The 25,884-nt window shown below is 45.3% G+C and overlaps 3 protein-coding genes across 5 annotated transcripts in view; 1 reads left to right on the top strand and 2 right to left on the bottom strand.

Annotated features, from left to right (window-relative positions):
• Positions 1-13,733, bottom strand: part of LOC308469697 (uncharacterized protein) — a 34,160-nt gene extending 20,427 nt beyond the window's left edge. Inside the window, exon 1 of one of the 2 annotated variants that reach the window (XM_080992538.1) lies at positions 13,719-13,733. The gene's annotated coding sequence lies outside the window, so the exon portion shown is untranslated. Of the gene's footprint in view, positions 1-10,392; positions 10,494-13,718 lie in introns of those variants that run through there. The other variant, XM_080992536.1, reaches the window with a different exon arrangement.
• On the top strand, positions 486-18,278 carry LOC308469989 (32 kDa beta-galactoside-binding lectin lec-3-like). The gene is made up of 9 exons (XM_080993174.1): positions 486-543; positions 4,173-4,252; positions 4,375-4,534; positions 6,459-6,563; positions 10,003-10,101; positions 11,468-11,581; positions 14,452-14,531; positions 15,832-16,003; positions 18,061-18,278. Exons 1-9 carry the CDS (start codon positions 535-537, stop codon positions 18,205-18,207), a joined length of 966 nt encoding a protein of 321 aa, XP_080849300.1. The 5' UTR covers positions 486-534; the 3' UTR covers positions 18,208-18,278.
• Positions 18,279-18,787: 509 nt separating this feature from the next.
• Positions 18,788-25,884, bottom strand: part of LOC308470060 (E3 ubiquitin-protein ligase TRIM11-like) — a 70,901-nt gene continuing 63,804 nt past the window's right edge. The window contains exons 2-3 of one of the 2 annotated variants that reach the window (XM_080993307.1): positions 22,734-22,988; positions 18,788-21,292 (exon numbers count right to left, since the gene is read on the bottom strand). In XM_080993307.1, coding sequence (XP_080849433.1) covers positions 20,655-21,292; positions 22,734-22,857 — 762 coding nt within the window. In that variant the 5' untranslated portion in view covers positions 22,858-22,988 and the 3' untranslated portion in view covers positions 18,788-20,654. Of the gene's footprint in view, positions 21,293-22,733; positions 22,989-23,776; positions 23,981-25,884 lie in introns of both variants that reach the window. The other variant, XM_080993308.1, reaches the window with a different exon arrangement.

The raw sequence follows: 25,884 nt of genomic DNA, 5'->3' as shown, positions 1-25,884 counted from the left end.
AAATGAGTATTCTAAATTGTAAAACAGATATACACACACACACAGAGAGAGAGAGAGAGAGAGAGAGAAGTGTCTATATGAATTTCTGAAGTTTCCCCAGTGAGCCAGTACATAGATACATTTATCAGCAAATTGTTACGTTTGGTATCTTGCAGCAAAGGCCCTTTGAACAGATAGGAAGAAACTGTGATGAAGTGTTTTGTGGGGGCAAATCACAAAAGTGATTGTGCTGATTTTGGTAATGGGCTGCATGTGCATGATATCTGCTGGAGGGGCACCCCCCCCAAACATATACATAAATTCCTGCAACAACACTTAACAATTGGTCTGGAAGGAACTCACCTGGTGAGATGGCTCCAATCTTCTCCATTGACCAGCCTCGCCTACTCTTGACTGCATGGTGTTTACAGGCCTGCACCTCTGATTGGATGGGAGGAGGAAGGACAGACACCTGACCACCACTTTAAGGGTCAGGCTTTGAAGCCCTTTTGGGGATTCCTCCTGTGTCTTTTTTGAAGCAGCTCTGAGAAAATTATGGAGTATGTAAGTTACTCCCGAGTGTGACCGATCTGTGTAGTAATAGGAATAGTTCTAGCTGACTACCGTACTGTGTTGTGTTTGTCGGGGGCGTGTGGTTATGTAATGCCTCTTAGGGGGAGCAGATTAAATTGCAATTTTGTCAAGTCGTTATAGAAAGTGTAGGAGAAAGAGGAGTCTGGTGACTCAGTCTCCCTTGTGCGACTTGTCAGTGGAGCAGTACCTGGTTTTCCATTGGGGTGGCAGCTGCTTGTATATTTTACTAATAATATGCATGTTTGTGTAAATATGCCTATATTGTGGGGTTTTTTTGTTTACTTACGTTGTAAGTTGCTTGGAGATCTTCTTTCGTAATGAGTGACTAACCAATTTAATTACCATGGCCCTGTTTTTTTTAAAGAGAAGTGGGACAGGAGGGGTTTAAATATGCTCTCTGTTCCTGTTTTATTTTAAAAAAAATTCATTTGTATTAGATTTTACAAGCAAACAAAAAAAGTTTATAACAATACCAAATCCATATCCATTTAAAGAGATTTCTCTGAATCTCACGACTTCCCCTCCAACCCTTCCTTGGGTCCTAGTGTGAACATTTTCAAAAACATATTATTTCGTGATCTATTTTTTGTATTTATCCATATTATCCATAATACCTGTTACATTACAAGTGATATTAAATTCTAATAATAAATTAAATTAAAATCCTGCTAATATTTTCATCTGTTTACAGTGGTCTCCTAAGTAAATTATAAATTTCCCCCAATTATTTTTTTATAAAGTTTTTGTCTTCTTGGTTCCTGAGTTTCCCAGTCAGCTTTGCCATTTTGGCATAGTCCCATCAGCTTAATCTGCCATTCCTCTTTGGTAGGGACTCTTTCTTCTTTGCATCTCTGGGCTAGTAGCACCCGTTCCTGTTTTTGAAAATGCAATTTTTTAAAAGAAGAAATTAAGCCATCTGTGTTATACCAAATGATCAGCTGTTAAGGTTTGCAAGTGCACCAGCCAGCTGACTGGCGGCATCAGTCAGCTGATTGACAGTGCAAATTTGCTTTTGGCTGAGTTCTGCTTTTACCTGCCCTACAACAGAGAGAGACAGGGGGGGGGGGTAATATATATAAAACAGTAGATAGGTCTGTGGAAAGTAGTGGCAGATAACCATGGCAGGAACTCTCCTCTGTTTGGATGATATGTTGAACTGGCTCTGCTCATTATCAATGCCATGATGTTTGACCCCCTAGATGTTGCCGAACTACAACTCCCATCAGCCCCAGGCAGCATAGCCAGTGGGCAGGGATCATGGGAGTTGTCCATCAAAACCCATTATTATGGTAAGGTAAAGGGACCCCTGACCATTAGGTCCAGTCGTGACTGACTCTGGGGTTGCGGTGCTCATATCGCTTTATTGGCCGAGGGAGCTAGCGTACAGCTTCTGGGTCATGTGGCCAGCATGACTAAGCCGCTTCTGGCGAACCAGAGCAGTGCACGGAAACGCCGTTTACCTTCCCGCCAGAGCAGTACCTACCTTCCGACCTTCTGATTGGCAAGTCCTAGGCTCTGTGGTTTAACCCACAGCGCCCCCTGCGTTACGGTACTTGTATTCAAAGAATGGGCATTCAACTGTCCTAGAACATTTTCTCTTTTTTTGTAGATAATTTTTATTAATTTTCATTTAATATTCCAATTTGTATCAAATCTTGCCACATCATAATATAAACAAATAATATAAACCAATTATACATTCCAAATTAAAAGAATTTCGGGACTTCCCATGTTCTGGATGTCTGGAGAAAGTCTCTTACAGTTGTTCCTGCGTTTATCTCTCTTGTTTTTCCCCAATTTCATAAGTCCGATCTTAACCCATTGTTTAGTCTTCACAGTCCTGGTGTATGACTCTACCGTGTCCAACAAATCCATCTTTCTTTTAGCATGCAGGAGGCAGTTTATTCTGTGTTCATATCCTTTAACTGATTTTTAGTGTAGTCATCTCAGTCTTTCATTTCACCATTTTATCTTCCAGGTTCTGGGCTCTGTTCCAACTCTCTGAACGCACGCCAACTCTCCTTGTCTTGATTTATGGCATTTATGGCGCAGCAGTCTTTCAGTCTTTCAATGAGTTAATTTACCTTTACCTTTTTGTTCCAATTACAGTGGTACCTTGGGTTACAGACGCTTCAGGTTACAGACTCCGCTAACCCGGAAATAGTACCTCAGCTTAAGAACTTTACCTCAGGATGAGAACAGAAACCGCACGGCGGCAGTGGGAGGCCCCATTAGCTAAAGTGGTACCTCAGGTTAAGAACAGTTTCAGGTTAAGAACGGACCTCCAGAACGAATTAAGTTCTTAACCCGAGGTACCACTGTATAAGTCTTTCATAGTGTCCAACTTAATGTTCCAAGTTAGCGTTCCAAATGTGGATCTCTGTAGAAAAGCTTTTCAACCCAGAACATTTTCAGACCACAACGCGATAGTATTTACATGGAGAAAGGACAGATGAACATCATTTTGATGGAGCCTTAATGAATACCTACTTTTTAAAAAAAAGTAGTGGGAAAGGGCTAGCTAAAATTAAAAGATGACTTTGAATTTTGAAAACCAAGAAACAGATATTAAGATAGTGTGGGATGCTGGAAAAGCAGTGATGAGAGGATTTCCCTTCCAGTGGAATTCACGTTTTAAGAAGCAGAAGAAGTTGAAAAATCAAGAGACCATGTTGGGAATAGCTCAGAAAGAGAGGGAACTTACAAATTTTTTAAAAGGTGAAATTGTACAAGCCATCAAAATCTTGCGAAAATTATCTATGTCGGAGCAGAAGCTGAAATATTTAAAGCAGAGGTCAGCAAACATTTTCAGCAGGGGGCCGGTCCACTCTCCCTCAGACCTTGCGGGGGGCGGACTATATTTTTTTTTGGGGGGGGGGGGGAATGAAGAAATTTCTCTGCCCCACAAATAACCCAGAGATGCATTTTAAATAAAAGCACACATTCTACTCATGTAAAAACACACTGATTTCCGGACTGTCCGCGGGCCGGATTGAGAAGGCGATTGGGCTGGATCTGGCCCCCGGGCCTTAGTTTAGCTACCCATGATTTAAAGCAATGAGCTTTTGAATTTGCAAACAAACCAGGCATGGAAACTTAAAAACAAGAGGGAAAACAATTTTATAATTAAAGTAAGGTAAAGGTAAAGGGACCCCTGACCGTTAGGTCCAGTCGTGGCCGACTCTGGGGTTGCGGGGCTCATCTCGCTTTATTGGCCGAGGGAGCCGGCGTACAGCTTCCGGGTCATGTGGCCAGCATGACTAAGCCGCTTCTGGCAAACCAGAGCAGTGCACGGAAACGCCGTTTACCTTCCCGCCGGAGCGGTACCTATTTATCTACTTGCACTTTGACGTGCTTTCGAACTGCTAGGTTGGCAGGAGCAGGGACCGAGCAACGGGAGCTCACCCCGTCGCGGGGATTCGAACCGCCCACCTTCTGATTGGCAAGTCCTAGGCTCTGTGGTTTAACCCACAGCGCCACTCGCGACCCTTTATAATTAAAGTAGCAACTAAAAATGGGACATCGTATGTCAAAAAAGTAATAAGGGGGCCAATGTTTCCCCATGCCTGGTCTAACTCTGCCCTTTGGTCTTATTTTAGCAGCTGGCTGTCACCGACAAGACGATCAAGATTGGCGATGGCATCCTGGTGATGGGGAGAGTGCCCCCAGATGCCAAGAGGTTTGTACTGATAAAGCAGAAGAAAAATACATGGGTTGAAGAGGGATGGACCCGCATGGGGTTCTGCTGCTTCCTATCAAATGTGAGTTTCGTCTCCAGTATCTCCTCCGTCTCCATGACAGGTTTGCCATCAACCTGGGCCGGGATCGCCACAACCTCCTCCTCCACTTCAACCCTCGCTTTGATACACGCGACATTGTGTGTAACTCCAAGGCATGTGGAGTGTGGGGTCAGGAGCTGCGAGAGTCGCTGTTCCCTTTCCAGCAGGGAGAAGAAGCCAAGGTGAATATGGGGATACGGCATTAGCTCAGGGGTGGAGCATCGACCTCACAAGCAAGAGGTCACAGGTTCAGTCCCTGGAATTTCCAGGTAGAGCGGGAAAAGTCTCTTGCCTGAAACTCAGGAAAGCCACTGCCAATCATTCCAGACCAGTGGTTCCCAAATAGCTAAGTACAGTGGTACCTCGGGTTAAGTACTCAATTCGTTCCGGAGGTCTGTTCTTAACCTGAAACTGTTCTTAACCTGAAGCACCACTTTAGCTAATGGGGCCTCCCGCTGCGCTGCCACCGCACGATTTCTGTTCTCATCCTGAAGCAAAGTTCTTAACCTGAAGCACTATTTCTGGGTCAGCGGAGTTTGTAACCTGAAGCGTATGTAACCTGAAGCGTACGTAACCTGAGGTACCACTGTACTGCGAACCCTCTATTTTTCCAAAAGCCAAGCCACAGACTCTCACACTTTTGAAAATGTTGATATTTCTGTGCCACCATTAGGGCTGGGCGATATATCAATAATATCGTCTGAAACCGGTTTGAAGTCCATCTCGTGATAATCGGTTTATAGTTTTTGACCTGGCAATATATCGCGAATCGTGATGTGTGCTAGGACTGGGCAATAGATATACTGTCCAAAACCAGTTTCAAGTCCATATTGTGATAATGGTTTTGTAGTTTTTGAGCTGGCAATACATGGTGAATCGTGAAATGTGTGTGCGCGCGCTATGCAAAAATCACAATGTGGGGAGTGAAACCAGCCAATGCCTCTACATAGCTCCATCCTTATTTCAGACATCTTGATATATCGCAATGTTTAGCTGGTGATATATTGTGATGTTGCAAAACCAGAAATCCCTCAGCCCTAGGCACCAACATGTCTTAGCACAAAACCAGGCTGTGCACCTTCCGGGCCACACTCCTGCACAAGTCACATGACCAACATGAGAGCACAGTGCTCAAAAACGGGGTGTTAATAGGTATTTGCCATGGACCTTCTGGGTGGGTTACGTGGATCCCCAATTGGGAACCAGTGCTTTAGACAATACAGTCATACCTCGAGTTGAAGTTGCTTCAGGTTGAGCGTTTTCGGGTTGCGCTCCGTGGTGACCCGGAAGTAACAGAACGTGTTACTTCCGGGTTTCGTTGCTCGCGTATGCGCAGACGCTCAAAATGACGTCACTCGCATGCACAGAAGTGGCGAATCGTGACCTGCGCACAAGCAGACGCGGGTTGCGTTCGCTTCAGGATGCAAACGGGGCTCCAGAGCGGCTCTCATTCGTATCCAGAGATACCTCAGTACTGAGCTTGATGATCGATCAATGGTCTTAACTCGCTTTAAGGCCGTTTCCTGTGTTCCTTGTACGGTGAGTTGGATAATGTGGTGCTGCCACACTGAATGCCCTATTCCTGGTAACCAGAGCCATCTTTCCCATAGGGCTTAGTGGTTCGTTGCGCCAGGGCGCCGGCCTCAGGGGTGCCCAGCGAGTGGAGGAGCTGCGCGGCTTTGCCAGCAGCCTCCCCTTTCCCTGCACGTCCACCAGCTGCACCATATAGTCCCCCCCCCCGGCTGGCAGTGCGCAGCTTCACACCCCCCCATCCATGGTAATTTGAGGGCACTGGGTGGATATTTGCACCCCGGCGCCGCATCTGCTAAACACAGCCCTTCTGGTAATCCCAGAATGGGCATCATGCAGCGCTGTCCAAAGTGCCTCTGCTGCAATTTGGGGCCATTTGCTCCACCAGTTTCCCTCTGCCCTCAGTCAGCTCCCACCTTCTGGCTGGAGAAGAAAGAATGGACCGCATTGTACCAAAGGTCTATCTAGAACTACAACTCCCATCAACCCCAGCAAACAGCCTGGCTGACACTTGTTGCACCCCAACAACTTCTGGTGAGCACCAGGTTGGCTAAGTCATTGGTTTCTCCTTGCTAGATCTCCATCTCCTTTGACGCCAGGGCAGTGACGGTGACGATGCCAGGAAACAAGGAGATCAAGTTCGCCAACCGGCTCGGGATGGATTCTGCACAGTTCTTCTCGGTGGCTGGAGACTTCAAGATCAAATCCGTCAAGTTTCTGAACTATTATGCTCCCTTTGCAGCTCTGAACTAGCTGGGGGAATGAATGTGCAAATAAAGTCCCGTCTCCCAGAGTTTCTGTTGTTTGAATGCGAAATCGGGAACCATGTCCTCCAAATTACTTCACCAATTACCGTATTTTTCGCTCTATAAGACGCACCAGACCACAAGGCGCACCTAGTTTGGGGAGGAAGAAAACAAGAAAAAAAATATTCTGAATCTCAGAAGCCAGAACAGCAAGAGGGATCGCTGCGCAGTGAAAGCAGCAATCCCTCTTGCTGTTCTGGCTTCTGGGATAGCTGCGCAGCCTGCATTCGCTCCATAAGACGCACACACATTTCCCCTTACTTTTTAGGGGGGGGGAAGTGAGTCTTATAGAGCAAAAAATATGGTAGTTAACCAAGGTGTTAACTCAGGGTGCCTCTGGGCTGTCAGTGGTTGCTGGAGGGGACTGAGCTGCATACCAGTCTGGTGTAGTGGTTAAGAGCAGTAGTCTCGTAATCTGGTGAACTGGGTTCGATTCCCCGCTCCTCCACATGCAGCTGCTGGGTGACCTTGGGCTAGTCACACTTCTCTGAAGTCTCTCAGCCCCACTCACCTCACAGAGTGTTTGTTGTGGGGGAGGAAGGGAAAGGAGAATGTTAGCCGCTTTGAGACTCTTTTGGGTAGTGATAAAGCGGGATATCAAATCCAAACTCTTCTTCTTCTTCTTCTTCTTCTTCTTTTGGTTTGCACACTTAAAGGGGGTTAAAGTGCTGTGCTGCCCTAGTGCAACAAATCCACTTAAACAGAAATAAATAAAGCCACAAACTTGCATTTTGGAATGTGATGACAAAATACCTCCAGGGGTTTGGGTGGATGAATGACAAAGGTCGTGTAAACGCCCTGCAAGAACATCAGGACGAATGCTCATTGCTGAACCGTAAATGAATCAGAACAAATGGCCAGCTATAATCTAACCTCTCTGTAATCAGTGTGCAAGCAAATCAGGATATATACTCAATAAATGGTTTATCTGGAGGGACCCTTAGCAGCCTCTGCCTTTTAGTCCATTTTAGTGTATTGTCTATTATACAGTGGTAGCTCAGGTTAAGTACTTAATTCGTTCCGGAGATCCATTCTTAATCTGAAACTGTTCTTAACCTTAAGCACCACTTTAGCTAATGGGGCCTCCTGCTGCCGCCGCGCCGCTGGAGCCCAATTTCTGTTCATATCCTGAAGCAAAGTTCTTAACCCGAGGTACTATTTCTGGGTTAGTGGAGTGTGTAACCTGAAGCGTATGTAACCCGAGGTACCTCTGTATAATGCCAGATATTCCTCCCAAGAGCTCAAGCTGTCCCTCCCCATTCTATCCTAACAGCAGCCCTGAGAGATGGTGACTGGTCCAAGGCTCTTGAGTTTCATGGCTGAGTGGAGATTCAAACCCAGTCTCCTAGGTCCTAGTTCAGCACTCTTATTACACCACACTGAAAGAGTCAGCAACTTGCAGAGATGATGATTATTATTATTTCTACCCTGCCCACCTTGATGGGTTTCCCCAGCCACTCTGAGCGGCTTTCAACAGAACATTAAAAACAGAATAAAACTTCAAACATTAAAAACTTCCCTAAACAGATGTAGCCATACGAGGGAGCAATCCTAACTATGGGAAGCCAGCGCAATTTATGCCGGTTTAGGTGAAGCTGGTGTAAAGCACGCCTGACCCAAACCTGTTCAGGAGCAGTGCTCCTGCCAGCTGAGCCATCGTGAGTCTGGCAGAGGGAAAGGTAAAGGTAAAGGGACCCCTGGCCATTAGGTCCAGTCGTGACCGACTCTGGGGTTGCGGGGCTCATCTCGCTTTATTGGCCGAGGGAGCCGGCGTACAGCTTCCGGGTCATGTGGCCAGCATGACTAAGCCGCTTCTGGCAAACCAGAGCAGCGCACGGAAATGCCGTTTACCTTCCCGCCGGAGCAGTACCTATTTATCTACTTGCACTTTGACGTGCTTTTGAACTGCTAGGTTGGCAGGAGCAGGGACCCAGCAACGGGAGCTCATCCTGTCGCGGGGATTCGAACCGCCTACCTTCTGATCGGCAAGTCCTAGGCTCTGTGGTTTAACCCACAGCGCCACCAACGTGCCTCTAGAGGCCTCATTAATAACTTTTTTGTACATGTACAATTCTGGAGTTCAAGGTGCAAGATCATAACAGGCCGACCAATTCTTATAATGACAGCAGCTAAGATTATCCCCCCCGGGGACAGAGGAAGGTGTTTTGGAAGGCGACAAGAGAAACACCTGCCCACCGTCTCTGTCAAATCAGCTTCAATGCAAATAGAAGCTATGGGAGCACAGAGGGGGCCCTTTAAGTTGGCAGGTCTCCATTTAAAACATCTTATTAGCATCAGCGCAGATGCAGTTGGGAGTAATTTGGCTGTTAACGTCTCCCAACTGTGTCTGAGCTAATGATCCCTGGGAGGCACCCACAGACTTGCACAGTGTGAATTCACCAAGGAGGAATCCACACAAGAGATTCTTAATCATCATCATCATTTTTTAGCGCCTTTAAAAAATGCTGTGCGGTAATTGATGTTTAGCTGTTGTGGCTTTCCCCAAAAGAATTAGGGACTTTACTTTGATGATGGTGTTGTTGAGAGAGTCCCTGTAACAAAGGGATCATTTCTTTCTTTCTTTTCTAAAATTTTTATTAGAATTTTCAACATAACAGTTTATGAAAAACATATCATCCTCATTTTCCCCCTTAGTTTTTCCCTCCCCAAGAAACACCCCCTCCCACCCCCAGACTTCCCTCAGGTCCTCTCTCTGGTTTTTCAACATATGTTATTTTCTGCATATTGTAAAATTGTAAAGATCCTTAATTTATCTGTCTATATGTTACCAATACAGTGGTACCTCAGGTTACATACGCTTCAGGTTACACACGCTTCAGGTTACAGACTCTGCTAACCCAGAAATAGTGCTTCAGGTTAAGAACTTTGCTTCAGGATAAGAACAGAAATCGTGCTCCGGTGGCGCGGCGGCAGCAGGAGGCCCCATTAGCTAAAGTGGTGCTTCAGGTTAAGAACAGTTTCAGGTTAAGTACGGACCTCCGGAACGAGTTAAGTACTTAACCCGAGGTACCACTGTAATAAATTTGTGTATGTTTATTCAAAACCTGCCAAGGAGTCCAGTTCACTCTGTTGTTTCTTTAAGTACTTTGTAAAAGGTTCCCATTCTTCTTTAAAGTCACCGTTGTCCTTATCACGCAGTTTATGTGTCAGTTTCGCCAATTCCACATAATCCATCAGTTTCTCTTGCCACAGTTATTTGGTCGGGATTTCTTCCTTCTTCCATCCTTGTGCTAGAGTAAGACTCTTGCCGCCGTTGTCGCGTACATAAATATGTTCTTCAATTTCCTTGGCAGGACAGAGGGATCATTTCTACACCCAAAGAAGAGGAGAAATCTCCAACGAAAGATTTTGTTTGGATACATTACACAGTAATTTTGCCCATGTTTTCACTGGTAAGGTCAATCACACTTTTATTTTCTAGGCATGCATGGGGAATTCAGAGAGAGGGGGAGATATATGGCTTAAAGTCTTACAGATTAAAACAAGGTTTATTTGTCTGAAGGTTTGATTTCGGCCTCCGAACAAAGTTGTAAGAACATAATAATTGCTCTGCTGCTAAAGTAGCTCACTTTCTTTCAGGCTTTACATTTGGTCACTACAGGTGTAAGTTATATCTGCAAGGTATTTGCCAAATTCCAACAAGGACTACAACAATGTGCTATACATTTAAAGCAGTATCATACCTCTTTATACTTCCATGGCTTCCCCCAAAGGATCCTGAGAACTGTAGTTCGTTAAGGATAATGAGAGATGCATGGAGACCCCATTCCCTTCGGAGCAACGATTCGCAGATATCCTGAGGGATTGACTGTTAAATCACAGAGAATTGAGGCTCTGAGAGATCATTCCAGTAGCAGCTGCCCGGAGCAATCCTATATACTTATTTACCTGGGTGTAATTTACCTGGATCCAATGGGACTTAACATCTGAGTAGATGTGTGAGGTTGTTCTGTGACAGACTCAAAAACAGTGACAGACTCAAAAACATTGCTTGGACATTTTGTGGGTGGTGATGCCCTGATCTTCCATCAGCATGGCCAACAGCCAGAGATGATGGGGATTGTAGTTCAACACTTTCTCTATGTCAAGGGTCAGCAAACTTTTTCAGCAGGGGGCCGGTCCACTGTCCCTCAGACCTTGTGGGGGGCCGGACTATATTTTTGGGAGAGAAAAAAAGAACGAATTCCTATGCCCCACAAATAACCCAGAGATGCATTTAAAATAAAAGGACACATTCTGCTCATGTAAAAACACCAGGCAGGCCCACAAAATAACCCAGAGATGCATTTCAAATAAAAGCACACATTCTACTCACGTAAAAATACGCTGATTCCCAGACCATCCACAGGCCAGATTTAGAAGGCGATTGGGCCAGATCCGGCCCCCGGGCCTTAGTTTGCCTACCCATGCTCTATGTCAGTGATGGCCAAACTTGGCCCTCCAGCTGTTTTGGGACTACAATTCCCATCATCCCTGACCACTGGTCCTGTTAGGTAGGGATGATGGGAGTTGTAGTCCCAAGACAACTGGAGGGCCGAGTTTGGCCATTACTGCTCTATGTTCATAATGCTGGGACCTGACTAAAATTATGGGTTCCTCACATGGAGTCAGGAATGCAAAGGACATTGAATGTACCGAGAGAGACACAAGTCACGTCACTTAGCAATTTGGTTAATGATTGGAGAGAATCCAATTTCCATTGGCCATTCTCTTCCTCTCTGGTTGATTGGTCCTTACAGGCTTGTTTCTGATTGGCAGGAAGAAGGCCACACCTCCTCTTGGCCACTATTTAAAGCTCAGGCAGAAGAAGGAAGACTTGCTTGCTTTTGTGTTTGTCAGCAGCTGAGTCATCAAACCTTCACAATGGAGACTGTAAGTTGTCCGGAGGGAGTGGGCTATGAGAGTATGAGAGGAGTTTATTTTGTTCTTTAATGTTAGATAGGGTCAGCTGGTAAGCATTTTAGCTTACTGTTTAATCTTCTTAAGTACGGAGGTCAGCCCGGTAGAATAGATGGAGGCTTATTTCTAAGTGGAGCTGAGAGATTGCAGCCTTAATGAGTCGGGGAACAGAGGTTGGCGGCTCTGAGTCAATAATAGGTTTCTGCGGCTCATTGTGGCATGCCCATATCTAAGGATTCTTGAATGTTGCTCTAGCAAAACCTTCTTAAAACCGTTCTCCCCAAAAGCTCCGCTGCTGGACAGAATGCAAAAGGAACTAGCAATCCAATCCAATCCATTCTGTCTGGGTCTGCGAGGTTGCAAATCCTATTGTGCTTCTGTGTACTTCTGGGTGTAAACGTGGGGTTAGAATCGCAGCCAGTGGTGGTAGTTTCCTAGTTCCTTGTCGTATGGGTCAAGGTGGATGAACTGTTCATAGCTGCAGCAGTCCCTTCTGAATGAAGGCTAGTATTGCCTAGTACTTCGAGCTCATAGAACTGCCCTGGCCCTACCGTTTAGGCCAGGTGACATTCCAGCCTCAGGCAGTTGACGCTGGGCATTGTGAAAGGGTAGCAAATTTGCGGTATCTAACTTCCCGTATCTCCTTACTGCTAGAAAAAGGAAAGGTTCCTGTAAATTGTTAGAGGTGGCCGGCTGTGCGTAATTTGCTTTGGGCAACAAAATGTATCTTTCACGGTCATTCCTGTTTTTGCTCGGTAGAGCGTGAGACTCTTAATCTCGGGGTCATTGGTGGATGAAAAATTCTTGCATTGCAGAGGTTGGACTAGATGACATTCATGGTCCCTTCCAACTCTACAGTTATGTTTATCCATGAGTTGATTATGAACAGAAGGAGTCAAGGCTACGGCAGTTACTCATGCCTTCAGAGTAGCTATTTGCTGATATAAGGGCTGGTAATAAACTAATTTAATTATTGTGCTGTGCATGTGACCAGGCATGCCTTTAGAAATTATTCGGCGGTGCAGCTAGATATTAAATTGCTTAAAGCTCTCTGGGCTTCATTTTCTTATTGTTTTCCTGTTTAGATCATGCCTATTACTTAAATTCACTTCAAACTGTAGCAAAGCAACTCTGCTATGTTTGGGGCCTTCCGGCATATTCCACAGAGTGTGGCCCTGAATCTCTGCCCGAAAGTTTTCCCTGATGATGCCACTGGGCTTATTAGGGGTTGTACATGTTTGTTGTTGCTCTGCAAGCCATGATACTACGTGGAAGACTTGTGGGTAGGAGGATGCCAGCCATTGTCTGGTCTGGCCTTGAGGAGGGCAGAGGCCCTGTGAGCAAAACGGAAAGGCAAACGCTTAGCTATAGCTCCTCATGATAACGGACATTCCTGAAAAAAGACGTCTTTGATTTTCTTAACCAAAAAAAGAACATTCCTGTTGGATTGGGTCAGAGAAACTCAAACAACTCGGTCTTGCTCATTTACTCATTAACTACATGGAGAGAGCCTGCAGCTGGCTTCTTGTGAAACGGAATCGAAATAGCCAAATTTTCTCACCTGTACAAACACATTTGTTAAAGCACTAATGGTTTTCTGTGCCTCGCCCCACATTTTATTCTGAAGTAATGAACTCTTTGTGTGACTCCCTTGTCTGATGTGAACTACATCTGCAACCAACATAGTGTCCTCCAGCTGTTGGGGGCTCCCACTCGCATTCTCTCTGGCCATTGACCATTTTGCTGGGGTCTGATGGGAGCTGGAGGCCACAGGTGAGCTGTTCCGAAAATGCCGCTGTTCCAGCTGGATTCCTAGAATTGCTGGGAAACGGGGAAGGCTTATAATTTCTTGCCCTGTGTTCCTGCTCTGCATATGGGAGCATTTACAAGGAAACCAGCAATAACAGCTGTGTAACACTTTGTCTGTGATCATGTCCAGACCATAGATTTAAATCGCTCATACACTTGGTTTCCCCTAAAGAATGTTGGGAACTGTGGTTTAAGATTTTAACAACTCTTGGCACCCTCTACAGTTCCCAGGAATCTTTGGGAACATAGCTGTTTTAAAGTGGTATGAGTGTTTTAAATGTATAATACAGATGTGACCTACTTCTCCGGTTGGATCTCTGGTTCCTTCTCCCTTCCCCTTCCATGCTTGCAAAATTACAGTTCCCAGGTTTCCTGGGAAAGGGTGGGGGTGTTCCAAACCTTTTTTTGGGGGGTGGGCACCAGTCATAACATGGCTGTTGTCGTGGGGTTGGGATAATGCAAAATGGTGCCTGTGGAATTGTGGCGCAATTCAAGATGGCGGTGGCGGTGCAGCATAGCATAATGCAAAATGGCCGCCACATCTGAAAGACCAGAAGCAGAACATAGCTGTCAACGTTTCCCTTTTTTAAAGGGTAATTCCCTTATTCCGAATAGGATTCCTCGCATGAAAAGGGAAAAGTTGACAGCTATGGACCAGAACATGATATGGACATGTCCCCTCCATCAATGGAAATAATGGCCACTGCCCCCACTTGCTCACAGCAAGAAGCCTGTTACATGTCTCCTTCATTCGGAATAGGTGGATATCTAATTCTGGAACCCAGTGAGCTGTGGGCATGTTTAAGGGTTGTGTGTTCAATAATAGAGAGGCCAAGCCAGTGGGGGGTGGGGACAAGGAAACAATACTTCATTGATTAGGTGCAGCTGGGACATTTCTGGGAACTGCAAATATTTGCAGAGTTTCTTCCAAAAGAAATTGTAGTGGAAATGGTTCCCCTTTCCAGATAGGAATGACCTTGGAGAAGATGTTACCTGTGTGCATTCTAATGCTCTTGTTTCTACCTTTCCTCCAGCAAATGGTTTTTTCCCACTTGTCAATCAAGCCCGGTGAATGCATCAAAGTGAAGGGGAAAGTGCCACCAGAGGCCAAAAGGTTTGTGTTATTGAAGGTGGGCTGGTTTATTTTTGTTGGTGCAAAAAAACCCCCAAAAAACATATAGAAAGGAGAATTCCTGAATGCCAAGATCTAAGTTTGGGGCAAGTACTCTGGTGAATGAACTCCAGCAGAGATTTAAAGTCACAAAATATGCAGCAAAGCAGAGCGTGGAAATACAGGCTATATTTAAAATATGCCCCTCCAAAATGTCCCCCTAAAAAAATATTTCCAAAGTTTCTCTCTTCCCCCTGCATAAGAAAAGACCACATGTTTGGTATGTTATAAATGGTTTACTTACAAACTCTCCAAAGGTCAGATTCATGTGCTTCAGAAAAGTTGCACAGGCAGTAAAACCTAGCTTGGTTACAAAGTGGTGAAAGTGCCTAAATTATTGGTATAGGAACTCAATCATGATTTATGAGAGCCGTGCTGTTGGAGCAACCAATACATTATTGGAATGATCAGGTAAAAGATGCAGTACAACCATATATTTTTAATTAGTAATCTAACCAGCCACTGATGCTGATCACTACTAAAGGATGCTTAGCTTAACTTTCCTTAAGAATTATTAGATGCTATTTTTGTGTGCTTTTATGGGCTCCTCCAGATGAACTGTTCATCCTGCTTTTCACAGCTTACGTGAAGCTTATACAATGCCTGCTCTTTACTGAGCGTTGGTTCTGTGGAGGCAGAGCATAGATTTTTGGGGGAGGTTACATATCTTCCCATTAATCATTATCTGACTCCTCTTAGTACAAGCGAGTTAAACGGTCCCATGATCACCACCACCAGTCTGTTAAAGGACTTGAAAGATGCAGTCAGATACCTTCAGCAGTGGCTTAGCGTAGGTTGGCAGTGCCCGGGGCCACATGGAGGGGGTGAGAGGGAGGTAAATGGATGTAGTACGCATGCACATTCGACTGCTTAATGGCATCCGCATCACCCGGGAGATAGCAGCTGCAGAGATAAGAAGAGTTGACTTCCTTTGTCTGCAGAGGTTACTTCCGGGTTCACATGGAGAAGTTGTTTTCAATGGAGCCCAGCGACAAAAGCACACAACTGTATTGAGGCAGCACCGGGTGTTGAAATTTGTGCCCCGGGTAACTGCCCCCACGCTACACCACTGCCAAACAGGACTTTAGCCAAGTCACAAACCCAGGCTAGGTTCTTGTCAATCAGCAACAGCATCCTACTTCCAATATCACCATAACAATAGAACCGTTAGACTTTGTCTCCGCCAGCTCCTGCTAATCCACCTTGTGAGTGTTTGTCTCATGTGGTCCTCCCCTCTTTCCAGCTTTGCCCTCAACTTGTGCCACGATGATTCAGACACGATCCTCCACTTCAATCCTCGCTTTGATAGTCACGGAGACGTCAACACCATTGTGTGCAACTCAAAGACGAATGGTCAGTGGGACTCGGAGCTGCGGGAGTCGGTGTTCCCCTTCCAGCAGGGAGAAGACACCAAGGTGAGCAGGAATAGCCTCAGCACCGCCAGAACTTCAAGGAGAGGCAGTGGTCATTCCTGGATTGGGGGGCTCCTTGGGCACTGGGAACTTCTAAATAAGTTGGATTTTTGGTCCATCTCTCTCAGCACTGCCTTCGCTACCTGGCATTGACTCTCCTGGTATTAAGTAGTGAGTGGACATAGCAGACGACAGAGATTTCTCCAAGTAGTTCTTTATAAGTAAACTGGAACTGAACTGAACTGCAAACAGCTCAGCCGGCCTGCTTTTATAGGCAGCCGACTGTCAACATCATAGTGACACAGGGTTTCCCGCCTAAATTAACTGACGTGGACCTGAGAGAAAACTATATACACAATACCCCCTGGTGGCCGGGGTGAGAACTTCAATACATAACACCTGGGTTTCAGGGAGAGGCTACCTGAAGATGCTGAAAAATTGAACCCAGAATCTTCTGCATGTGATATGGTTGCTCTTTCCCCTGGGCTATAGCATCCTCAGAGGGGCTGCTAACCAGATAGGAATGTAATGAATGAATTCTCTTCTGCTACTTCTGCCTTTCTGAGGGGGTTCTGAAGTGAAGTATGATCATTTGTAGTGACACTCTCAATTTTGGCACATAATTTCTTATAATAATTTATTATTTATACCCCGCCCATCTGGCTGGGCTTCCCCAGCTACTCTGGGCGGCTTCCAACAAAAGATTAAAAATACATTAAAACATCAGTCATTAAAAACTTCCCTAAACAGGGCTGCCTTCAGATGTCTTCTAAAAGTCAGATAGTTGTTGTTCTTTGACATCTGATGGGAGGGCGTTCCACAGGGTGGGTGCCACTACCGAGAAGGCCCTCTGCCTGATTCCCTGTAACTTGGCTTCTTTCAGTAAGGGAACAGCCAGAAGACCCTCGGAGCTGGACCTCAGTGTCCGGGCTGAACGATGGGGGTGGAGATGCTCCTTGAGGTATACCAGACCAAGGCTGTTTAGGGCTTTAAAGGTCAGCACCAACACTTTGAATTGTGCTTGGAAACATACTGGGAGCCAGTGTAGGTCTTTCAAGACCGGTGTTATGTGGTCTCAGCAGCTGCTCCCAGTCACCAGTCTAGCTGCCACATTCTGGATTAGTTGTAGTTGTTGTTTCTGGGTCACCTTCAAAGGTAGCCCCACATAGAGCCCATTGCAGTAGCCCAAGTGAGAGATAACCAGAGCATGCACCACTCTGGTGAGACAGTCCGTGGGCAGGTAGGGTCTCAGCCTGCGTACCAGATGGAGCTGGTAGACAGCTGCCCTGGACACAGAATTGACCTGCGCCTCCATGGACAGCTGTGAGTCCAAAATGACTCCCAGACTGCGCACCTGGTCCTTCAGGGGCACAGTAACCCCTTTCAGGACCAGGGCGTCCTCCACACCTGCCCTCCTCCTGCCCCCCCCCCCAAGAAGACAGTACTTCTGTCTTGTTAGGATTCAACCTCAATCTGTTAGCCGCCATCCATCCTCCAACTGCCTCGACACCCCCTGCAATGCAGGCATCTCAACACATGGTTTCCCATCTAATTTGAAACCATAGCAGACCCTGCTTAGCTTTTCAAACGTTCTAGCAATTTTATTGCTGCACCACTAGAGGGAGGGAGAGGATAGGTGTGTTTTGGTATGAAAAGCATCAATTAGCTGGGGTTTTTTTCGTTAAAAAAGAGGGCTGCATCCATGTCGTGTTTACAGTAGACCCCTTGAAATGAATGAGCTCAATTTTTCCATGCCTATTAATTCAGGGGGCCTACTCTAAGTAGAACTGGCATTGGCTACAACTCTGAATTTCTCTCCCCAACCTTAATTTCTACAGCCAAATGATGAGTGTCATGGTTTCAGGTTGAACTGCCCTAACAGAACCCCCCAAACAAAATTGGTCAGGAGGTGTAATTGCAAGGGTGATAGTAGTTTGTATTTCCCTCCCTCCCTCCATTAATCCACTCCTGTTTGGGCCATAAATCTCTTGGAAGCATCTAATTGCCTCTTTCCAAGGAACAACCCATGAACCTAACTCCTTGACTCCTCTTCTTCCCAGATCTGTTTGTCCTTTGATTACGAGGCAGTGACTGTGAAGATCAATGGAGACCAGGAAGTCAAGTTCCCTAATCGGCTTGGGGCGAATTCTGCAAAAATATTCTCAGTGGAGGGAGACATTGCGATCAGAAGTGTCAAGTTTGACTGAAGTTCAGCCATGTCTTATTTTGTATGTCTATAGAAGGAAAAACAGAAAATAAAATGTGTTGCTTGACCTTGTCTGCCTTGCCATTTTCCTGGGGATTCCTTGTTATTGTTTAGTCGTTCAGTCATGTCCGACTCTTCGTGACCCCATGGACCAGAGCACGCCAGGCACTCCTGTCTTCCACTGCCTCCTGCAGTTTGGTCAAACTCATGCTGGTAGCTTCAAGAACACTGTCCAACCATCTCGTCCTCTGTCGTCCCCTTCTCCTTGTGCCCTCCATCTTTCCCAACATCAGGGTCTTTTCCAGGGAGTCTTCTCTTCTCATGAGGTGGCCAAAGTATTGGAGCCTCAGCTTCAGGATCTGTCCTTCCAGTGAGCACTCAGGGCTCATTTCCTTCAGAATGGATAGGTTTGATCTTCTTGCAGTCCATGGGACTCTCAAGAGTCTCCTCCAGCACCATAATTCAAAAGCATCAATTCTTTGGTGATCAGCCTTCTTTATGGTCCGGCTCTCACTTCCAGACATCACTACTGGGAAAACCATAGCTTTAACTATACGGGCCTTTGTTGGCTTTTGTCTGCTTTGTAAGATGCTGTCTAGGTTTGTCATTGCTTGTCATTGGATTCCTATTGACATACAAATATCACTCCACTCTGGGAGGCAAACAGATACCAGCCAACGACAAATGCGAACTTGGATTAAAGTTAGATTGTTCCCAATTTGAATTCCAGGTTTTCTCCTTGGCTAAGGTGTGAATGCATGCACAATTTCATTATGTTCAATGAAATTTATCTAGAACCCTTGTTTCATTGAACTCAATTTAGTGTTTTTACCCTGCTGTTCCCAGATCAATGAAAATGAAACAGTCCCAGTTCTTGAGTTTAGAATCTTAAAAAGACAACACAAAAGGAAAATGGATTGGGAGGAGGAAGTAAGCAAACTCAGAACAGTTTTTAGTTACAATTTCTTTGAATGACCAGCTGGGATGGAAGCTGTTCAAGGAGAGCAGGAGCCAAAAGTTTTTGCTTTCACTTCTCTTACCTCCTGACAGGTTATCATTTCAGGTGACTTCAGTAAATAAGCATTTAATAGAATGTATAGAAATGCAATAATTCTGCCAGTGAAGTTGTGAAGCAAAAGCACTAAGCTCTTCCAAAGTGTGGCACAACCCTCTGGCTGTGTACACACACCATATGCTTAAAGGACCCTCCCCCAAAATGCTGGGAACTCTAGTTTTAAGGATGCTGAGCTTTGTATCTCTCTGAGGCGTAAACCACAGCTCCCATGATCTTACAGTGTGTGTGAAAAGTACGAATGCCTCCCTGGCCTTATGTATTTGAGCTTCTTGGTGACAGCAATCTGGTCCCTTGGTGCCTTAAAAGAATTGAAATTGAAATACTTTATTGTCACTTGTACAACTTGTATACAGTGAGATTACACGAGCACCCAGTGTAATACAATGAATGCAGTACAGTCGTACCTTGGAAGTCGAATGGAATCCGTTCCGGAAGTCCATTCAACTTCCAAAACGTTCAGAAAGCAAAGCACGGCTTCTGATTGGCTGCAGGAAACTCCTGCAGCCAATCAGAAGCCCTGTTGGACGTTCAGCTTCCAAAAGAATGTTCAAAAACCAGAACACTCACTTCTGGGTTGGCGGTGTTTTGGAGCCGAAACGGAAACGTTTGAGAATTAAGCTGTTTGAAAACCAAGGTATGGCTGTACTTGAAAGAAATGAGTTCAGATCTTTCTGTCGCCATAATATGGTAACTGTCTCCTTACAGCTGTCTTAGTTTAATTTTTTTTTATTTTGTTTCGACTATGGCAGACCAACCTACCTGTAATTAGTTGAACATTATGGCCAACCAAAATGTCACAAATTGGTGAGCAAGCTTTTAGTTATTTAGCTATTTATATAAATATTTATATAAGAGAGAAATTGTGGTGTAGTGGTTAAGAGCGGTAGTCGCGTAATCTGGTGAACTGGGTTCACGTCTCCGCTCCTCCACATGCAGCTGCTGGGTGACCTTGGGCCAGTCACACTTCTTTGAAGTCTCTCAACCCCACTCACCTCACAGAGTGTTTGTTGTGGGGGAGGAAGGGAAAGGAGAATGTTAGCCGCTTTGAGACTCCTTCAGGTAGTGATAAAGCGGGATATCAAATCCAAACTCCTCCTCTTCTTCTATACTGCTGTATCATAAAAAAAATGTCAGTGGTTTACAGCAACCTATAAAACCAGACAATAAAATCATAAAAGGTTTTGAGTCCACCAGAACGTAGGTGTTAAGCAAAGCAAGGAAGAGGAGTGATGGAGGAAAGCTGTCTTGCTCTTGACATCTGCATTGGTCAAAAATCCATTTCCCTTTTATGCCTCACATGCGGCTGGTCACAAAGCACTCACAGTTCAGAATTTGCCACTCGGCCATTGGGTTTTGCTGGGGAATTTGAGATTTCAGCAGCTCAGTCTGACTCCCCAATACACCCCGAAAAAGGGACAGATCCTCTCCCCGGAGAACGAGGCTGCAGGGAAACTGAATATCAAGTCATCCGTATCAGCGTCAAAGAAATCCACGCGACCTCCTTCGTAGTCCAGGTACACTCGGATCTTCCTGGGTTCGTATCTCAAGCTCAAGAGGGTCCTCTCAGAGGATGTAAACGCCGTGAGCCGATAAGGAGACAATGGCGTCCTCAGTGAGTCTGGCAGGGCCTTGCCCAGAGCCCAGATTCCCCCGTTGGGATTGAAACTGACCTTTCCTTTCCTCATGACGGACTCTCTGGCAGCTCCCACTGCCCAGATCTCCATGTTTTCTTTCAACTCCCATTGCCTTTCATTTGGATGAGACTCTCCTTTGCTCCTGACGGACGGTTCTTGCGAAGTCCACAGGGCCTGCAGCGTCGCCTCTTCTACTTCCACCTCCCACCAGTGTCTTCCCGAAGCGAGCCTCTCTTGGCCCAGCACAAAGGGCTCCCAGTCGAATCGCGAAGGGTTGTCAGGGAGGTCCTGCATCCTGCATCCCCATCTTACTCTCTTCAGGTCTTGGGAGAGGATGAGGTTGACATGAGCTGTGCTGGGATCCAGAGTCACGTTCACTGCGGAGAAGAGAAAAAAGAAGGAAAGAAGGATGGTTGGATTTTTTAAAATTATTATTATTAAAGATTTTCTTGTTTTACAGAAGTATGTGTAATGTCTCTCGTATTTTTTCCATTTTTACAAATCCGTTTCATTTGTTGAGACATTAGGGGGAGGGAAAAAAGGGGTGGAGGGGGGGAAGATGGGTGGGGGTGTGGTCGGGTGGCGATGTTTCTATTATGCTTAATGTATGTAGGGTTTGGTGTCAGCGCTGCTTGTGCTGTTCACTTGTGTTCCTTTGGTGGTGAGAGAGGTTGGGGTTGGCCTAAGGTGTGGTTGTTTGTTTGTGATTGGCTGTGGTGATCTTTGTTTTCGTGTGTGAGTGAGGTGGGTGGGTGTTTTGGATCAGGTTAGCCATATTGATTTGTATGCTCTTGGTGGATTATTGTCATTGTCTTGTTGGGCTGTGTATGTGATAAAGGGGAGCCATACCGGGGTAAAGGCGTCTTCTTCTGTTTGTCCCCGTGTCAGTTTGAGTTTATTGGTTAATTTTTCTAGTAAGGCTGTTTCCCATACTATTTCTTTTAAAAAAATAATATTTATTACTTTTCCAAAAAAAATTTACACTAAAAGAAAAGAAAAAACACATACAATACAATACATTAAACTAACAAAAAAATGCAACAACAATAAAATAAATCAAATTTCATTATCCCATCTTTCATTCACTTATTTCCTCGACCTCCTCACACCTCCCTTTTTGTATTCCACTTCTATTAATTATTTCAGCAATTCCTTTCCATCTACCTCTGTTTTCTATCCTATAATTATCTTAACTCATTCTAACCTTATTTTTTCCTTTAATACTCTATTAATCTATTTATACTTTATTCCTTATAACATTTCTACTAAAGCCATGTAACTTCATTCCAACATTTTTCTAACATTCATTGATTTTACAATATTTCTGTAAATAATCTTTAAATTTTTTCCAATCGTCTTCCACCAACTCTTCTCCCTGGTCTCGGATTCTGCCAGTCATTTCCGCCAATTCCATATAGTCCATCAACTTCATCTGCCATTCTTCCCGGGTGGGTAAATCTTGTGTCTTCCAATACTTCGCGATGAGTATTCTTGCTGCTGTTGTAGCATACATGAAAAAAGTTGTATCCTTCTTTGGCACCAATTGGCCAACCATGCCCAGGAGAAAGGCCTCTGGTTTCTTCAGAAAGGTATATTTAAATACCTTTTTCATTTCGTTATAAATCATCTCCCAGAATGTCTTAATCCTTGGGCATGTCCACCAAAGGTGAAAGAATGTGCCTTCAGTCTCATTACATTTCCAACATTTGTTATCGGGCAAATGGTAGATTTTTGCAAGCTTGACTGGTGTCATGTACCACCTATAAATCATTTTCATTAAGTTTTCTCTTAGAGCATTACATGCCGTAAATTTCATACCTGTGGTCCATAACTGTTCCCAGTCAGCCATCATTATGTTATGTCCAACATCTTGTGCCCATTTAATCATTGCTGATTTCACCGTTTCATCCTGGGTATTCCATTTCAACAGCAAGTTACACATTTTTGACAAATTCTTAATTTTGGAGTCTAACAATTCTGTTTCCAATTTTGATTTTTGTTTCCCATACTATTTGGTACCATTGGTCCATGCTTACTCCTGACAGGTCTCTCCAGTGTCTGGTTATGATGTTTCTGGCTGCTGAAAGTAGGTGGGTTATGAGTTCTTTGTGGTGTAAATGGGCATTGTTGTCTTGGAAGATATTTAGTAGGGCCATTTCTGGGGCGATGTCTAATACTTGCTTAGTTATTTTATGCATTTCTCGTGTGGCTGTTGTCCAGAATAGTTGGATTTTGGGGCACTCCCACCACATGTGGAGGTATGTTGTATGGTGCCAGTAGAAGCATAAACTTAACCAGAGAGGGACTCGCAAAACTCGCTTTCCACCAGCTGCTGGTCAGGAGGCCAGCGTAATCTACCTCACAGAGATGTTGCGGGGATTAATAATAATAATAATAATAATAATATTTTATTTGTACGTCGCCCTCCCCAGCTGGAGCCGGGCTCAGGGCGACTAACATCATAAAACTAACACAGTATACACAGTAAAACTATACACAGTATACAGTATTAAATATGAGCAACGTAAGCCACCTCGAGCTTACAAAAGTATGGGATTTCAATGCAATGAAATTTAAATGGCTGCCTGGCGCCATTTAGAGCTTTAAACACCACCAACAAGAGCACCTTAAATTCACCAAGAACTGGACTGGCAACCGATTATTAGATTTACCTAGGTGCTCTAACATATAGCAAGGTGCAATCTCATGTTAAGAAATGCTTGTTTTGACATAGGATTACACTGAAATGATGTTTTTCATGGGGAGCAGGTGCGATTTGACGCAAAGGCCTCCTACTTGACCTCCATCTCATGCATTTAAAGAGCCAAAAGCTCCCTTATGTTTCAGTCGCGGAGATCTACCTTTCTTCCGTGTTTGTGAAAGGATTCGTAGAGGCATGTTCTCCTTGAACTTTTCATGCAGGCACAACCTTGCCATGGGTTTCGTGTTGCCGGCACAACGGTGCAGAAATGGGTGGCTTCGGCAGTGCAGAGGGGTGACTTTGGGAAGAATAAAACGTTCACTCAGAGGTCAGTCCTTCCCATGACTGTGGTGTGGCATGAATCCTGCAAGGCAAAACATTTAATCTGAAGCAAACGGATAGCAACAATACCCCACCCATCTGGCTGAAGCAAACGGATAACAACAATACCCCACCCATCTGGCTGGGTTTCCCCAGCCACTCTGGGCGGATTCCAACAGAATATTAAAATACAATAGTCTATTAAACATTAAAAGCTTTCCTAAACAGGGCTGCCTTCAGATGTCTTCTAAAAGTCTGGTAGTTGTTGTTCTCTTTGACATCTGGTGGGAGGGCATTTCACAGGGTGGGTGCCACTACCGAGAAGGCCCTCTGTCTGGTTCCCTGTAACCACACTTCTCGCAGTGAGGGAACCGCCAGAAGGCCCTCGGCGCTGGACCTCAGTGTCCGGGCTGAACGATGGGGGTGGAGACGCTCCTTCAGGTATACAGGACCGAGGCCGTTTAGGGCTTTAATGTTCAGCACCAACACTTTGAATTGTGCTCGGAAACGTAGTGGCAGCCAATGTAGGTCTTTCAGGACATGTGTTATGTGGTCTTGGCGGCTGCTCCCAGTCACCAGTCTAGCTGCCGCATTCTGGATTAGTTGTAGTTTCCGGGTCACCTCCTCTTTCTTTGCCTCCCCAACCCTGAGGGAAGGGAACGGTCCATTTACAGAAATGCTGGGAGACCTTCAGCCCTTCAGGTGTTCCCATCATCCCTGAACATTGACTATGCTGCCTGATGGGAACTTTCTCCAACCCTGTACCTTGTGTTACAGATGCTTCCGGTTACAGACGCCACTAACCCAGAAATAGTACCTCGGGTTAAGAACTTTGCTTCAGGATGAGAACAGAAACCGCGCGGCGGCAGTATTATGGTTAAACTCTTCTCACCAGTATCTCCCATTTGTGCGCATTTGTAGGGGACAGTGAGAGTTCCTTTGCATTATTCTATTGCTTTTTCAGCATGTGGGTGGTGTTTACTAGTTTTTACGCTGCAGTGGTGGTTCTGCAACTTAATGCAATGTCATATATCGCAGCCGTGTCGTGTAAGCTCCCCCGTTCCTTCGCGAGCCCGCAAAGCAATATTTTAAATAAAAGCACACATTCTACTCATGTAAAAACATGCTGATTCCCGGACCATCTGTGGGCCAGATTGAGAAGGCGATTGGGCCGCATCCGGCCCCCAGGCCTTAGGTTGCCTACCCCGGGTTAAGGAGACAACATGGGGTACTTTTGCCAGCCAGATGTGTCGATAGGTTCCTTCGGTCCATGGCTAACTTCAGACGTGCTCAGAAGCGATAACCGAAAGAGGTTTGCAGCAGCTACATCTACAACAGCATTCCTTTTACTGAACTGAAAGTCAAAGTGAAAGAGTACGGGCGCTTCCAGAAGAGAGCTTAATACAGTGGTACCTTGGGTTAATAACTTAATTCGTTCTGGAGGTCTGTTCTTAACCTGATACTGTTCTTAACCTGAAGCACCTCTTTAGCTAATGGGGCCTCCTGCTGCTGCCGTGCTGCCACCACACGGTTTCTGTTCTCATCCTGAAGCAAAGTTATTAACCTGAAGCACTATTTCTGGGTTAGCGGAGTCTGTAACCTGAAGCATCTGTAACGCGAGGTACCACTGTACTACGAACATGCTGGTAGAGTATTGCAAGCAGATTCTATGGGATTTTCCTTGGAAAGGGCAAATACGGATTAAAGGGTGTGGGGGAATATGGACTGGCCAATGATATCCTGTGGGTACTGTGAAAGTCCTGCAACCATGAGAGGCTCCAATCTCACAGCAGACTCCTGCCTGGAGGCACCCTAAGGAAACTCCATAATAGGATGAGCTTTAAACTAGAGTAGGTAACCATTAAGGGACACAGGTGGCGCTATGGGTTAAACCACAAAGCCTAGGACTTGCGGGGATTTGAACTGCCAACCTTCTGATCAGCGACG

The sequence above is a fragment of the Podarcis pityusensis genome, assembly GCF_964106645.2.
Source record: "Podarcis pityusensis genome assembly, chromosome: 2".
Classification (NCBI taxonomy): Eukaryota; Metazoa; Chordata; class Lepidosauria; order Squamata; family Lacertidae; genus Podarcis; species Podarcis pityusensis.
This window is presented reverse-complemented; position numbering and strand designations above follow the sequence as displayed.